This window comes from Scyliorhinus canicula, chromosome 6 (genome assembly GCF_902713615.1).
Source record: "Scyliorhinus canicula chromosome 6, sScyCan1.1, whole genome shotgun sequence".
Taxonomy (NCBI): domain Eukaryota; kingdom Metazoa; phylum Chordata; class Chondrichthyes; order Carcharhiniformes; family Scyliorhinidae; genus Scyliorhinus; species Scyliorhinus canicula.
Window position 1 is genome coordinate 23032215 of NC_052151.1, and position 17409 is coordinate 23049623.

At 48.4% G+C, this 17409-nt stretch overlaps 1 protein-coding gene across 4 annotated transcripts in view; it reads left to right on the top strand.

Moving 5' to 3' along the window:
- daam2 (dishevelled associated activator of morphogenesis 2) overlaps positions 1-17409 on the top strand; it is a 370882-nt gene that overhangs the window by 238711 nt on the left and 114762 nt on the right. For all 4 annotated transcript variants that reach the window (XM_038799044.1, XM_038799047.1, XM_038799048.1 and 1 more), the window contains exons 6-11: positions 2051-2384; positions 8997-9107; positions 11404-11507; positions 12198-12264; positions 13688-13805; positions 16773-16911. In XM_038799044.1, coding sequence (XP_038654972.1) covers positions 2051-2384; positions 8997-9107; positions 11404-11507; positions 12198-12264; positions 13688-13805; positions 16773-16911 — 873 coding nt within the window. The remainder of the gene's footprint in view (positions 1-2050; positions 2385-8996; positions 9108-11403; positions 11508-12197; positions 12265-13687; positions 13806-16772; positions 16912-17409) is intronic.

Genomic DNA, 17409 nt, shown 5'->3' on the forward strand with positions numbered 1-17409 from the left:
GCTTACCTCACGCTCGTCGCCTGATGCCCTTCATTCTGAGATTGTTGCTGTCCGCTTTTATTCCACTGGCAAGAATTCCCTTGGGGTGGCAGGGGTCGGGGTAGTGGGGGGGTGTGCGTCTTCCAATTGGCCTCCATGGCTTTGTTGGAAATCCCAGGTACCCCCGTGAAATGCATTTCCATTGACCTTCCAGTAACGTCACAGCAGTGGATCCGCAGCCCCGATCGAGGGAATACCCAGAGATGATAGCAAACAAAAATAAAACCGAAAAATGAAAATCGCTTATTGTCACAAGTAAGCTTCAAATCAAGTTACTGTGAAAAGCCCCTAGTCGCCATATTCCGGCGCCTGTTCGGGGAGGCTGGTACAAAGCCACAAAGCATACAAAGCCAGCCAGGCAACCGTGCTATATCCCTACTGCTGATGAACAGGTTAAAACTGAGGTGGAATAATAAATTCACCAAAGCGACATTTTCTTTCCTGCTATTCAGCATACCACGGAAGGCCTTACTCGATAATCATAATGCAGAATATAGAAATCAGGTTATTAAGCGGAATAACAGGTGAGACCCCTTTCTTGTGTTAAGAAAAATAGTTTCATGAACAATAATTATTATTTTTATTGTCACAAGTAGGCTTACATTCACACTGCAATGCAGTTACTGTGAAAAGCCCCGAGTCGCCACACTCCGGTGCCTGTTCGGGTACATGGAGGGAGAATTCAGAATATCCATTTACCTAACAGCACGTCTTTCAAGACTTGTGGGAGGAAACCGGAGCACCCGGAGGAACCCCACGCAGACACGAGGAGAATGTGCAGATTACCTTCTCACATCCTGTCAGCCATCTTCCTTCCAACTTTTTCTCCAATTTTGAGCCCCTGACAGTTCCTCCTGTACTCGGTCGTCTGGAATTCTATGGGGGACAATCTGGGAAAGGGGGCTTGATCCTATTATGGGAGGTGGTAGCGCAGTGGTATTATCACTGGAGTAGTCATCTAGACATCCAGGGTCATGCAAATCCCACCAGGGCAGACGGTGAACTGGAATTCAACAAAACTCTGGAATGAAGTGGCCATGAAACCTTTGTCGATTATCGTAAAAGCTCATCTGGTTCACTAGTGCCCTTTAGGGAAGGAAATCTGCCATCTTTACCTGGTCTGGCCTACATGTGACTTCAGATCCACAGTGATGTGGTTGACTCTTAAATGGCCTCTGAAATGGCCTGGTAAACCACTCAGTTGAAGGGCAATTAGAAATGGGCAATAAATGCTGGCCCAGTTAGTGATGCCTACATTCCTTGAACGAATTAACAAAAAAAAATACTCCCTAAATCTTTTCTCTCCGTTCTGTTTCTGGGGAAGGTGATGGGGCAGCAGTTCAGCTCCGTCACTTGCAGGGGCCCTCTGTTCCACAGGTTTCCAGTGTTCAAATCCGAGTTCAAAACGTTTGGACCGGAAGGTTTTTATTTTAATGATTTGCAGTTAAGCTTAATCTCTTCAACCATGAAAAGAGGCACGTCAGAGAGGACTTGCTGAAGGTTTGTAAGAGGAGGGCTAATAAATCTCCAGCACCACCTTGTAATCACCACCAGGGGCAATCAAGGATGTGCAATGTATGCTGGCCCTGCCAGTGATGTTCACACACCGTGAAAGAATTTTAATTTTTAAGAATTATCTTTGGACTGTGGGAGTAAACCAGAGCACCCAGAGGAAAACCACGTAGACACGGGGAGAACTTGCTAACTCCACACAGAGAGTCACGCAAGGCCGGAATCGAACCCGGGCTCCTGGTGCTGCGAGGCAGTAGTGCTAACCACTGTGCCATTATCTGCCAGGTTTAGTCGGCCGCCTGTGCTCATGTGACTGAAAAAGAGCCTCTTGGGCTGGCAGCCGGCGAGACAGTGCCCCCAGCCCCAAAGGAGTCGGAGAAAATGGGGCAAAGGTTGGCTGGGGGTGGGGTGGGGGGAGGGGCACCGGGGTGAGGGGGGGGGGGGAGGAGTGGCAGGGAAACAGAGCAATGCGCTAACTTTGCGACGCTTGGGCCTGCAGGTTTGTGATGCGATTCATCGAACTGGATGGGCTTACGTGCCTGTTGAACTTTCTCCGAAGCATGGACTTTGACACGTCAGAGAGCCGCATTCACACATCCGTTATAGGGTGCATCAAGGCTCTGATGAACAATTCCCAGGGCCGGGCCCACGTTCTGGCTCACCCGGAGAGCATCAACATCATTTCCCACAGCCTCAGGTCGGAGAACATCAAGACCAAGATTGCAGTGCTGGAGATTCTGGGTGCCGTTTGTCTGGTACCCGGAGGGCACAAGAAAGTGCTGCAAGCAATGTTGCACTACCAGATTTTCGCAGCAGAGAGGACTCGCTTCCAGGTAAGACCGACCTTCCTGTCCCGAATACAGCCACCGATACAGCGTAGGGTTGCTCCCCTTTTGGAAGTCAGCTCAGTTCCTCAGGTTGATCTAAAGCAGCGGCACCTGGCAAATGGCCGCTCGCTAACGGAAACAGACTTCACTTAAATGCTCATGTGTTACCAGCAGCTGACAGATTCAATCTTGTTCGAACCTCTTGGGTTCACATAAATAATTACAGGGCCACAATCTAACGTGAACCCAGTGGAAATTTGTGTTGTCATTGAAGCCCCTCCTGAACAAAGCAACTTCCAATATTTTTTCTTAAATCAGAGGATAACGTTGTTTCTCGCTTAAAGCATGCCCCTATCATTCCACCAATCCGGGTTGTAATTCAAACCCTAGACAGTGAACAAAACTTTCAAATCCTCCATCCCCAGGGCCAATGTCAGCATGTTGTGGAGATGGCCTGGTAGATACAGGCCTTCCTTCAGCACCCGTTGGGTGTGGGTTGTTCTTCCTGACCATGGTCGAATCAGTGAGCTGTGACGTAATCAAAATCTGATCCTACTGGTAAAAATTAACACAAATACGGCAATTTCCTGCCCGGTCCTCCTTGGGAGTGACGGGAAAAGCCAGGGATCCTGCCCTTGATTACCGGACAATGACATCTGGAAGGTTTGGCAACTTTTGAAATTCTCATTTTTGATTTCAAATCCCTCAGTGGCCATATTCCTCCTTTTCTCTCGAACCTCCTCCAGCTTTTTTAATTCCTGGTATTCGTTGCCCCGTCATTGGTGACTAGGCCTCTAGCTTTCTAGGCCCGATGCTCTGGAGTTCCCACCCACCTTGTAATCTACCTCTCCTGGCCTATAATCATCTTTTGTGAGTGGCTGTCAAACAATGTTGGAATATGTTGCTGCTGTGAAACCTTGGGAAGCTTACACCATGTTACAGATGTTATACAAACAATAGAAGTAATAAAGAAAATAATAAGGGCACGAGGAGAAGAGGTGAGGCGATGGCGGAGATAAAAAAGACCAACAGCTCATGTCCTCATGTCACCCTGTCCACACATGATCCTGTCCTCGCGTCATTCTGTCCTCATGCGATCCTGTCCTCACACAATCCTGTCCTCATGTGATTCTTTGCTCACATGATCCTTTCCTCACAAGATCTTTTCCTAATGTGATCCTGTCCTCGCACGGTCCTGGCCTCAGACAATCCTTTCCTCACATGATCAAGTGAGCTGGTTTAGCTCACTGGGCTAAATCGTTGGCTTTAAAGCAGACCAAGCAGGCCAGCAGCACGGTTCGATTCCCGTACCAGCCTCCCCGGACAGGCGCTGGAATGTGGCGACTAGGAGCTTTTCACAGTAACTTCATTGAAGCCTACTCGTGACAATAAGCGATTTTCATTTCATTCTTCATTTTCATGTGATGCTGCCCTCACATAATCCTGGCCTCACACGATCCTGTCCTCATGTGACCCTGTCCTCATGTGATCCTGTCCTCATGTGACCCTGTCCTCATGTGACCCTGTCCTCATGTGATCCTGTCCTCATGTGGTCCTGTCCTCATGTGGTCCTGTCCTCATGTGGTCCTGTCCACACACGATCCACTCCTCACACGATCCATCCTTGTGCAATCCTGTCCTCTCGTGATCTTGTTCTCATATTATCCTGGCCTCACATGATCTTGTCCTCACAAGATTCTTTCCTCATGTTATCCTGTCCTCATTTGATCCTGTGCTCTTGTGATCTTGTCCACATGTAATCCTGACCTTATGTAATCCTGCCCTTATGTAATCCTGACCTTATGTAATCCTGCCCTTATGTAATCCTGACTTTATGTAATCCTGACCTTATGTGGTCCTGTCCTCATGGTGTCCTGTCCACACATAATCATGTCCACACGTGATCCTGTCCTCACATGATCCTGACTTTACATGGTCCTGTCCTCATGTGATACTGTCCTCACATGCTCTTGAGCTCACGTGATCATGTCCACATTTGATCCTGTCCTCATGTGATCCTTTCCTAACATGATCCTGTCTTCACACAATCCTGTCCTCACACGATCCTGTCCTCACACGATCCTGTCCTCATGTGATCCTTTCCTAACATGATCCTGTCTTCACACGATCCTGTCCTCACACGATCCTGTCCTCGCCTGAACCTGTCCTTACGTGATCATGTGCCCACGTGACCCTTCCTCACGTGTTCCTCTCCTCATCTGATCCTATCTGCATGTGATCCTGTCCTCAGGTGGTCCTATTATCACATTATCATGTCCTCATGTGCTGTTGCCCTCACGTGCTGCTGCCCTCACGTGATCCTGTCCTCATGTGATCCTGTCCTCTTGTGATCCTGTCCCCACGTGATCCTGTCCCCACGTGATCCTGTCCTCACACGATCCTGTCCTCATGTGATGCTGTCCTCATGTGATCCTGTCCCCACGTGCTCCTGTCCTCACACGATCCTGTCCTCACACGATCCTGTCCTCATGTGATGCTGTCCTCATGTGATCCTGTCCCCACGTGCTCCTGTCCTCACACGATCCTGTCCTCACACAATCCAGTTCTCATGTGACCCTGTCTTCATGTGATCCTGAGCTCAAATACTGATGTCCTCTCATAATCCTCTCCTCACGTGATCCTGTCCTCATGCGATCCAGTCCTCATATGATCCTGTTCTCATGTGATCATGTCCTCATGTGATCCTATCCTCATGTGATCCTATCCTCATGTGATCCTGCTCCATTTGATCCTCCCCTCATGCGATGCTGTCCTCATCTGACCCTGTCCCCTAGTCTTGTGATGCTACCCTCCCTATATCCTGTCCTTATGTAAATCTGTCCACATGTGATCCTGTCTCCACATAATCCTGTCCTCGCATGATCTTGTCCTCATGAGGTCCTATCCTTACATAATCCTGTCATCACATTATCCTGTCCCCATGTGATCCTGTCCTCACATGATCCTGTCCTCACATGATCCTGTCCTCACATGATCCTGTCCTCAAGTGATCCTGTCTTCACGTGATCCTGTCCTCACGTGATCCTGTCCACACGCGATCCTGTCCACATGCGATCCTGTCCACATGCGATCCTGTCCACATGCGATCCTGTCACCACGTGATTTTTTACAAACCAGTTCACTTCAAACAAACAAATGACGGAAGATAACTATAGGTATCACTAGCACAGCAATTAAGGGACTATTTAGCATGACTTACTCTGCACATCTTTGGGTTGTGGGGGTGAGACCCGGACAGACACGGGGAGAATGTGCAAACTCCACACGGACAGTGACCATGACACCAAGATTCACTATCCAACCACATCACAGCCACCCCACACAGGTACCGATATGAAGAGGGAAGTGGAAGCAACGCTCCCGCAAAGCCTCTCAAAGTAGGAAGAAGAGTGAAGAAGAATCATAGAATCATACATTTACAGTGCAGAAGGAGACCATTCGGACCATCGAGTCTGCACCGGCCCTTGGAAAGAGCACCCTACTCAAGCCCACTCTATCCCTGTAACCCCACTGAACCTTTTTTTTGGGACACTAAAGGACAATTTATCATGGCCAGTGCACCCAACCTGCACATCTTTGGATTGTGGGAGGAAACCGGAGCACCTGGAGGAAACCCACGCAGACACGGTGAGAATGTGCAGAAGAACAGCAAAAACTGTCAGAGCTAACTCCTCGGACCCACAAGCCACCTCCTAAGATATCATGACTTGCTGATAACCAGACATCCCACTGCCAAATGGGCCCCTTTCAACTCCCAGGACAAGACAAATAAGGATAATTACTGGACACAGGCTTTAGACCTTTTCCCAATCTTCACCTCTCTGGATGTCGACCCCCCCACACCGGACTCCTCCAAGATACCCCCAAAGGAGGTACTCCCATCCAAGGAGCCACAGGATACTCACCGCGATGCGGAGCTTGGCCTATCGTATCCTAACCACCATACAGAGAAAAAGAAAGATCAGAGAACTGGGTCCAGGGACTCCCATGATACCCCAGGCCTTGCACGCCTCCAAAACCAAGCCAGTTTGATCCTGAACAGGACACAACACCTCTTCCCTACCCTCACAAACCATCCAATGCACATACAGGACCAACCCAACACCCCAACAAGAGAAGAGGAAAAATAAACTCTCTTGGGAGGAACCACCCAACTAGACACACCACCTACCACCAAATAAAGGATATTCAGTTTTTGCTGTTCTTCACTCACAAGAGCCCCAACCTTTAGAACAGTCAGAGAGGGTTACCCACATCAGGAGAAATGACCAACTCCCTCCAATAGGGATGTCCAAGAAACCCCAGTCTGCAGGAAGATAATATCCAATCCACTTGGGCCTACAGAAGAAAAAGGCTCAGCCAAAAAAATATATAGTTCTGACTATTGGGGCCGTTCTCAAAGGTAGCGAAGACAAATCTAATCTTACCCTCCAACCCTCCCCCAGCTCCAGCACCCTCCCCCAAGGATATAATAAGATAAAGAAACTGTGCACAAACCTAGAATACAAGAGCAGGGATGTACTTCTGAGGCTGCATAAGGCCCTGGTCAGACCCCATTTGGAGTATTGTGAGCAGTTTAGGGCCCTGTATCTAAGGAAGGATGTGCTGGCCTTGGAAAGGATCCCGAAAAGGTTCACAAGAACCATCCCTGGAATGAACAGCTTGCCTTATGAGGAGTGGCTGAGGACTCTGGGTCTGTACTCGATGGAGTTTAGAAGGATGAGGGGGGGGATCTTATTGAAACTAACAGAATACTGAGAGGCCGCGATAGAGTGGGCGTGGAGAGGATGTTTCCATTAGTCGGGAAAAATCAGATGGATCACCTTCATTGCTAGCAGCCATCATCCGTCAGTGGGCACCGTATCATCAGGGCGGCAAACATCTCAAAGGCAACTGCGCCATCAAAGACCAGGCCCCATCACAACCCCCTCCAGCCGCAGCGAGGATTATAGCATATTGCCTCGAGTCAAAAGCGCTGAAACATTGACCAACAAATCTTGGTACACAGCGAAAGCCATGTAAACGCGAAAAAAGACACAAAGGATCAAAACAAAGATGAGCAGAGCTGGAGCTCGCAAAAATCCAGTCGCTGCTGCGCTCACATCACATGACCTCCCAAAATCGCCAGTTTTAACAAATCCATTCCTAATTTGCCGATTTGTGGTTTGAATTTCCCACAACTTGTATTTATGTAGTGCCTTTATGAGGTGATAAAATTATAGAATCACAGAATTGTTAGCGTGCAGAAGGAGGCCATTCCACCCATCCTGTCCATGCCAGCTCTCTGTTAGAGCAGCTCACTTGGTGTCGCTCCCCTGCCTTTTCCTCATAGGCCTGCAATTTATTTTCCTCTTCAAATAATCAGGCTTTTTCAGAAGGTTCGGGAGTTCAGGGTATGAAAGAGGCCGCCGTTTTGGCCTTTGCCTCCCTGGTAGCCCGGAGACTGATCCTTTTAATGTGGAGGGACTCAAAACCCCAAAGTGTGGAGACCTGGGTCAGTGACATGGCTGGGTTTCTCAAGCTGGAGAAAGTAAAGTTTGCCTTGAGGGGGGTCAATGCTGGTGTTCTCTTGGAGGTGGCAGCCGGTCATCGACTTTCCCGGAGAAAATTACAGTGTCAGCGGAAGCAGCATTCAGAAGGGGGGGGGGGGGGTTGGGGAGGGGTAGGTGCAATATGGTTAAGGGATGTACAGAAGGGGTTGGGTGGGAAATGTCTAGTTTACCATGTTGATGTTTATGTTATTGTTTTGTTTCATATTGTTATAAAAATTTTGCAAATGCTTCAATAAAAATACTTTAAAAAAAAAATCATGCTTTTGATAGCTGCAGTTGAATCTGCCTCCATCACGCTCTCATGCAGTGCATTCCAGATCCTAACGCCCTTCACGGCCTTTGGTTCTGTTTTTTAATGCTCTTGGCATAGCGTAAGCTGCTTCCTTGATGTGCGCTCTGACAAAGGAAGGTTCAGACTTGGAGATAACTTCAACACGTTTATTAAACTATTAACAATTCTTCTACTCGGAATCACCTCTACTGTTAATCCTTCTATAGCTACTCCGACTGACGAACCAGTCTGCTACAATCCACGTGGCGGGTGTAATGTTCAATCAACCCTGTGTCCACAGGTTCTTTTGCCAATCACCTTAAACCCATGTCTCCTCCCGGTTCTCCCCCCTCCCACCAGTGGGGACAGGTTCCCGTTCGCGGTTCTATCCAGGCCCTTGATGGCTTTTGAGCACCTCTATCAAATCTCCTCCGAATCCTGCCCTCTCTCAGCAAAACAGCCGGGTGTCTCCAATCTATCCCCGGAAGCAAAGCCCCAAGGTGTTCCATGGGAAAGACACCAAGCAGAATGTGACACTGAGCCACATGTGGCGATATGAGGATGGGTGATCAGACGTTTGGTCAAAGAGATGGGGGGTAAATGCTCCGTCTGGATTGTTAGTTAAATGTTTGTTGCCACATGTCTACTGATCAATAAGACATTGTGCCCACCAATACGCAATGGGCTCAAGAGGATATGGGATGGTGGTTATGAACAAATCTTTGGACGATGCTGAAACATGCATAAACTCAATGTTTTTTTCCCCCATTTCAGACTTTACTGCACGAGTTGGACAGAAGTACTGGAAAGTACAGGGACGAGGTGCACCTCAAAACTGCAATAATGTCCTTCATCAACGCGGTGTTAAACGCTGGTGCCGGAGAGGTAAGTTGAAGGTAGCCCCAGAGGAAATGCTGCACTGTCTGCCACAGTTTGCCAGGCCAGCCACTGGTGCCCCAAGGGTGGAGTGAGTGATGGTCCTCATGCAGTACACGACTTGTGAGCAAACTCAGGCTTACATTTATATATTGCCTATGAGAAAAGCCAATTAAAAGATTTAAAAAAAAATTATTTTGCCATTACCACAATAAGACAATCGAATTGCAATGGTTATAGCTGAGCCGGTGGGGAGCCCGGTTGTACCTGCCAAAACGGGGGCACCGTGGACCAAGGGGAGTGATGTGTTGGGCAGGCTGAGTCCATGTGGACTGCACTTGATGCAGTGTAGCGAGAGACAGACCTCCAACACTTTATAAGATGCAACACGATTTTATTTAACGTCTAAACTATTATGCACGTTCAACTGTGGGTTGACACTATGCTGATTTGACTGGAGACCTGGTACTAGCCTAACCAGACTTTCTAGCTACCACATGGTGTTTGCACTGGCCAGCTCACGAACAGCTCGCGGCCACACATGCGCACGGCGGCCCACCTCGCCGCAGGCGCCGCCGACGTGGCGAGCCACACAGCGTGATTGCGCGTAGTAAGGCAGGTCCCCCCCAGATCACGATGTCCCCGATCGCGGGACTAGCCACCGCTGAGACTCCCCCCCACCCCCCCCCCCCCGAGTCAGATTCCACGTATCCCCCACCAGGACCGTGGGTCCGAGCTCCCGCCGGGTGCGAGATCCCGCCGGGTGGTACCAGATATATACCACGCTAGCGGGAGTTCGGCTGGTCGACCCGGACAACCCCATCATTGGGATCCTCCTTCCTGCATATACCCTGTCTAGTCCTGTTAGAATTTTATAGGTTTCTATGAGATTCCGCCCCCCCCTCCCCCTCCCAACCCACCGAACTCTAGCAAACACAATCCTACCCAATTCAATCTCTCCTCATATGAAAGTCTCACCATCTCGGGAATCAATCTGGTAAACCTTCGCTGCACTCATTCTAGAGCAAGAACATTCTTCCTCAGATAAGGAGACCAAAACTGCACACAATATTCCAGGTGTGGCCTCAACAATGCCCAGTCTAATTGCAGCAAGACATTCCTGCTCCTGTACTCGAATCCTCTCACTATGAAGGCCAACATACCATTTGCCTTCTTTACCACCTGCTGTACCTGCATGCTTACCTTCAGCGACTGGAGTACGAGGACACCCAGATCTCGTTGCACATTCCCCTCTCCTAATTTATGGCCATTCAGACAATAGTCTGCCTTCTCGTTTTTCCTACTGACGTGGATAACCTCACATTTTTCCAAATTATACTGCATCTGCCACTCATTTGCGTACTCACTCAACTCGTCCAAAACATACTGAAGGATCTCTGCATCTTCCTCATAGCTCACCTCCCCCCCCCCAACCCAGCTTGGTGTCATCTGCAAATTTGGAGAGATTACATTTTGTTCCTCATCTAAATCATTAATATATATTGTGAATAGATGGGGCCTCAGCACCGTTCCCTGCGGTACCCACTAGTCACTGCCTGCCAATTTGAAAAGAACCTGTTAATTGCTACTCTTTGTTCCCTGTCTGCCAGTCAGTTTTCTATCCGTCTCAATGCACTACCCCTAATCCCAATCCGAAAACATTCCCCCTTTACTGCGCGGTGTAGATTTTGTGCTCAAGTCTTGGGTGGGACTTGAACTCGTGGCTTTCTAACAGAGGTCAACCGAGCCGGAGCTGACACTTCGTCAGGTGGCCTGATGATCTCCTGGTTTTGCCATTTGTATAGATTCCACATTACAGGTACTCGGGGTAGTCTCAGTGCAGTTAGCTGTTCAAATGTGCAATCTCAAATGGCAATCTCACGCAGTGGAGCCCATGTACAGTTGACACTGAGGTAAGAGTGGAGAGAACACTAGTTAGAGCCTGAATTAAAGGTCCTTGACACAACACGAGACAGGTAATCAGCCATGGGCCAAACCAGAACCACAGCTGAAAGCTGGACTTTAGAAACCTGGTCATTTTAAACAAAGAAAGCAAGGAAAATTCTCCTATGTTTTTCTAAATCGCCGGTTCAACCTCAGCGAGAGTATTGTATGCAACTCTAGGCCACACACTAAAAAGGTGGAAGAGTGCAGACATTCCTCACCTTGATGGGCACAAATCAGTCACCAAAGCTGGAAGGTCAAAGGGCGCTGTGTTCCAGGGCAGGAAGCAATGCCACCATTTTGCAATCTGCTGAGAAACTGTGAGGCCCTAGGGTTTAACGGTGTCTCCACTTTCTTTCAGGACAATCTGGAATTCCGACTGCACCTCCGGTATGAGTTCCTCATGTTAGGAATTCAGCCTGTGATCGATAAGTTACGAAGCCACGAGAATGCAACGTTGGACAGGTAACTAGCCGTGCACAATGTCACAAACATAATCCACAACGGCAGCCTGGCTCTGTAAACATCAGCATTGTGAAGATAGAATAGAGTAAAACACAATGTTCCACATCCAGCCAGCTTTCCTCTGAGCTACTGTTCTCTTTTCTCTTTCCCTTGAAGCTCTTATTACCAGGCCAATGTCAGAATGAATATGAAGTTAGTTCTTCTGACATTCCATTTTGCTTAGGTTATTTTTATTTATCCTTTCGTCGGATGTGGGCATCGCTGGCAAGGTCAAAGACGGCTCTTGGGACAGGACGTTTACCCCTGGGGTCCTTGATCCTGGGTAAGGCTCACCGCTGTCCGATTAAAGTGGCTGGTGGGCACAATGTAAATCCCTTAACATACTTATTGCCCAACATTAATAAGTATTAAACAGTTCAGTTGACTTTGTATCAATGGCCTTCTTGGGCTGGTATGTCCCACATTCCCACAACTCTGTACAAAGAAGAATTCCACCGTAGCTCAAAATCCCAGAATGTGCTTGTTTTGGAGGGCAGAGTCGTTCTCTACATGTCTATTCTGTGAAACATCTCAGTCAGATTGGCCACAGTTGACGAGCAGTAAAGAACTGAAAGCTTTGGTTGAAGCAGGTAGATTGGCAAGGATAGATTTGAGCACTGACTAATTCATATTTTCTCTCTGCGTTTTTAGGCACTTAGACTTCTTTGAGATGGTCAGAAATGAGGATGAGAGTGAACTTGCAAAGCGGCTTGACATGGTGAGTGACAATCCTAACACGTAAGCCAAGGAGGAACCAGCTCCAAATCAAACATCATCTGTTGTCGCTTATTTTCATTATGCGGCGTTTCACTGCATCAGGAATTTTGTTATTATATCAACAGTTGGCGGTGACAACTTTGGGGACGCGGTGAAAGTAGCTCATTCAAAACAATAGACATCATGGGGTGGATTCTCCGTTTGGAGGACTTAAATACTCCTGCTGGAGAAGAACTGCACCTGTTTTACGATCCCCTGGGAATGCAAAGCGGGAAGCAATTCTGTATCCCTGCCATGCAAAGGTATGCATGGCGAGAAATAGAAGGGATTCCCTATGGATTCCTGCTATCGGGCCACCATTTTGAGCGGGCGGCCTGATGGCGAAGTCCCACAGCCCTCCCCGCTGAGGCCTGTTTCCACGACTGAGGAGCTCCACACGCCAGAACTCCTCAGTGCAGGGAGAGATCAGAGATTCGTTTTAAATGTCGTGCTGATCTCTCGAACCCCGTTGCGACCCCCCCCCCCCCCCCCCCCCCCCCCCCCCCAAAGCCAAAACCAAAGCCCCAATTTGCCAGGTTGCCCATGCCAGCGTTTGGGTCTGGGGTTGTCCTTCTCTTAAGATATGGGGTGAGGTGGAGGGATCCAAGGATCCGGAGGCTGCCGTGGTGTGGTTGAGTGGGGCGGGAATTTAAAATGGCGTCCTGATGGCTTACTGCACTGGTGAGCTGAGCTCGTCATGACACAAAGTGAGATAAGTGCGACCAAAGCCAAAAAAAAAAATCCAAAAGTCTCTTTTGATAGTGGGGTCGTTCTTGGCAGTGCAAACTCCGAGAAGCATCCCGCTATTCCCATGCGAAACGGAACTCTGTTTTGTTTTTCCATTAAATCGCACCCATCGGGTGTTCCTTTTTTCTGCTTTGGCCCCAGGTTCTGCACTGCTTCTATCTTAAAATTGTTAACCTTGTTTCTGTCTCCCTCCTTGGCTTCATTCCTCCCTGCCATCTCTGTAATCCCGTCTAATCCCACAACCCTCCGAGCTATCTGCACTCATTCAATTTGGCCTCTTGACCAAACATTAATTTAATCGTTTCACCACTGGTGGTTGTGCCTTCTGCTACCTTGGCCCTCTGCTTTGGAATTTCCTAAACTTCTCCATTCCCTCTCTCATTCCTCTCTTTTAGGACAGGCCTTAAAACCTCCCTCTCCGTCCAAACCCTTGATTACCTGTCTGATGCCCAACAGATTGGTTTTCAACACATTGCTGGAAAACAAGTTGGGACACCTTCCAATGTTAAAGCCCTAGGTAAACCCAAGCTCATGTTGTTAAGATGCTTGTTGTTTCCTGATAGTTGCTATAAAATGTGACGATAATCCATGTCCACTGCAGCATACAGAGAAATGACTTAATCTCCCTAATCTTCCAGGTGCATATTGACACTAGGAGCACCAGCCAGATGTTTGACCTGATTCGGAAGAAACTAAGTCACACGGAAGCCTACCCACATTTGGTGTCTGTCCTCCAGCACTGTCTCCAAATGCCCTGTGAGTAGATTCCTCATTAAGATTGTACTTCCATTGCAATTTTGTCTGATCTCCTCTTCTAAATAATGATGACTTGAAATGGGATAGAAGTGACCCAAATTAGGCCATGGTTCCATAAGAATCCTCCCGTTCCTTGCCCCCAATGCCCACTCTCCATCTCTGAACAGCAACCCAACTGGCTATTCAGCTACTGGGCCAACATGGCCAGGATCAAATGAAAGTTTGAATTTTATTTTTGCTTCCGGTGTATTTTCACGGCATGTGGACATTGCAGGCAAAGCCAGCATTTGTTGCCTATCCATAATTGCCCTTGGACTGAGGGGTTTCCGAGGCCATTGCAGAGGGCAGTTAAGAGTCAACCACATTGCTGTGGGTGTGGAGTCACATGTAGGCCAGATCAGGTAAGGACGGCAGATTTCCTTCCCTAAAGGATATGAGTGAACCAGTTGTTTTTTTTAACAACAATCAATCATAGTTTCATGGTCACGATTGGATTAGGTTTATATTTCATATTTATTAATTTGAATTTAAATTCCGCCAGCTGCCATGGTGAGCTTTGAACCCTTGTCCTCAGAGCAGTGACCTCAGGGTATCACGATTACGACATCACCTTCTCCCCTTACATAACAACCCCTTTAATGGAAAGAACTGTTCGCAATATGCTCAGCAAATAGGCAGAAGAAAAACAGAGGATGAATCAGGAAGGAAAGATGATTAGAAAGAGTGGCGTAAAGGTGTTGGTTTGGTTTAAATAGAGATGTCCATGGTTTGCACTGTTGCTTCACAGCTCCAGCATCCCAGGTTCGATTCCCGGCTGGGTCACTGTCTGTGTGGAGTCTGCACGTTCTCCCCGTGTCTGCGTGGGTTTCCTCCGGGCGCTCCGGTTTCCTCCCACAAGTCCCGAAAGACGTGCTGTTATGTGAACTGGACATTCTGAATTCTCCCTCTGTGACCCGAACAGGTGCCGGAGTGTGGCGACTCGGGGCTTTCCGCAGTAACTTCATTGCAGTGTTACCGTAAGCCTACTTGTGGCAATAAAGATTATTATTATTCTATTCAACTGATGAATCCCACATATGGGGAGGCCGCTGGGAGCTCCAGCACTAATTGAGGGCAGGGATGAGGGGGTAGTTGGAAAGCTGAGGTCAGAGGAGCAAGTCATTGAGGAGATGATATTGGAGGCGATAGCAGAGAGTGGGCCAAGTAAAACTCTGGAGGGAATTGTGGACAGGTGTTGAACCACTTAATGCTAACTCAGAAAAGCAAAGAGTTTGAACTTGGGATGTTGCGGGGCAAGATCGACCAGGTGTGTGCGTGTGTGTGTGGAAACGTCACTTACACTGTGTAAAAAAACTACCGCGTAGAAAATAGGGGCCTAAAGTTAAAGAAAGAGTCAAAACCACACCAGAAAGTGTCGGAGGAGGGGGGGGATCAGATAGAAGGAAAGGCAGACAGTCATGCGTAGCAGGGAGTTACCATAACCACCTCTGCACCAGGGGACATCTGACGAATGGCGTGTCAATCCGGTTTGCACCCCACCATTCCTGAAGGTGATGGCTCTTGCTAAAGGCCAGCTGGACAGATGCCGTGATCTCCCCAGTGCCTCACTCGAATCTTCACACGTAAGCACGGACAGGGTATAAGAGCTGGATGCTCGGCCGCACCTGGCTATTTGACCTTGAGCTATAGGGACATCTGGAAAGCTAATTTCAGTGGACTTAACCCACTGCAGGAATCTGGCTTCCAAAGTAACACTGCATAAGGGTAAATAGAAGAGGTGATTCTGTAAGCCCCACAACACCGACAGGGAGTTGCTGAGGGAAGGTGGGGACGGACATTGATGAAGAATGCAAAATACAGCCATTTCTCTATTGCCGATATTTCGTGAGCGCGGAGGGAATTGGAAGCGTCACGGGGAACCGTTTCAGCTGTTATCGGCAGGCGAGGAAAAAGGGTCGCCATGGGTTATTGACCCCTCACCTCTGCTAGTGCCCGTCTAACATCCTCACACACAGGTCACATTCAGTAAATCCCCCTCCAGGTTATCTGTCTGTATTTTCTGTGAGGTATTTCCAAGTTCTACATTTCCGTCAGATTGCTGAATGAATGATCGCACAGTGCCAGTCAGGTTCTGTTTGATGGAAAGCCCGAGGGTGCACTTGCCAATTGCCATAAGCGTAAAATGCATCCAGCAGATGTACATTGTGATACACATATCTGCTCAAAGTGCCGGCGTGGATTCCATTTTCTCCACCCAAGGGTATCAAATACCCCTGTGTTCTCCTCAGGCTCTGAATCGTTTGTCAGCCCTCGCCCCCCTCTCTCCATTATTACTCTCATGGCTACCAATTTGCACAAAGCATAGAATGTGGAGGGTGGGGCGGGCGGGGTGGAGGGGGGGGGGGGGGGGGGGGGCTGGACTGAGAGCCACTGGTTATTTGCAGGAAAGAGTGAAGATATATTGGTTTCAGACGACCAGAGAGTCGACAGGATGTTTTCTCAGCACAGAGAACAGGGAACCAACTATTCAGCCGTGCCAGCCTGTCTGACCTTCATCTTAACTCCATATACCTGCTGTGGTTTTACATCCTCTGACACCACTGTCTAACAAAATTATTTCAATATCTGTTCTGAAATTTTCAAAGGACACTTGCCACCCCCATCCCTCCACATCCTCAATAGTTTTTTGGGAGACAGATGCAGATTGTCATGATTTCTGGTGTGACAAAATGCTTCCCAACATTTCCCGGAATGACGCAACCTTAATTTTAAGGCTCCCCCCACCCCCCTCCCACCCCATCCTTACCCCTCACTGGTAACTTAGAGTCCCAGTACTCAATGTGAGAGTGAGTTGTTCGGCGAGGCATTTGTACCGGTCCTTCTCAACGATGTAGCTGTGTCTTAGCACTTCAAGGGTATTCGGCGGTAGACATTTCTAACCCTTCTTGATTCTGAAATGCTCTTCAGGGAAGAGGAACGGAACCAACAGCCAACACTGGCAGCTCCTCGACAGGATACTACAGCAAATAGTGCTGCAGGACGAGAAGGGGGAAGATCCTGACGTCGCACCATTGGAGAACTTCAATGTGAAGAACATCATTCGGATGTGAGCATTGTGTGACAGTGGGGAGTGAGTGTGCAGCTGTGGTTGGATGAGACTTCCGATATGTGTGCGGCATCAATTAAAAAGAGTGCATTTCCGATGGCCGGCAAAGATCACAGGATCCTGTACTCGCTGACCTACCACGGTTCAAATTTAAAAATGTCATCCGTGTATTCAATTCCTGCCATGGGTTCACTCCTCCCGATCGCTCTCACCTCCTGCTACAATCCTCTGAAAACATGGTACCCCTTCAGTTACGCATCCACAATTCCCATCTCTCCACCTCTCAGTCATTCCTTAAACTGCCTAGGCCCGAAACCTTGCAATTCCCTTCCTCAATCTCATTTCCCCTTCTTCGTCTTTCTAGTCTTTTACAACACTCTTTAAAACATAACTCTTTAACAACACTTTTGGTCACCTCCCTTGTTGTTTGGTGTCAAATTTTTCGGAATCAATTTCTCCTTGATCGATTCCCTCTGGGATGTCCAGATGTGGATCAGG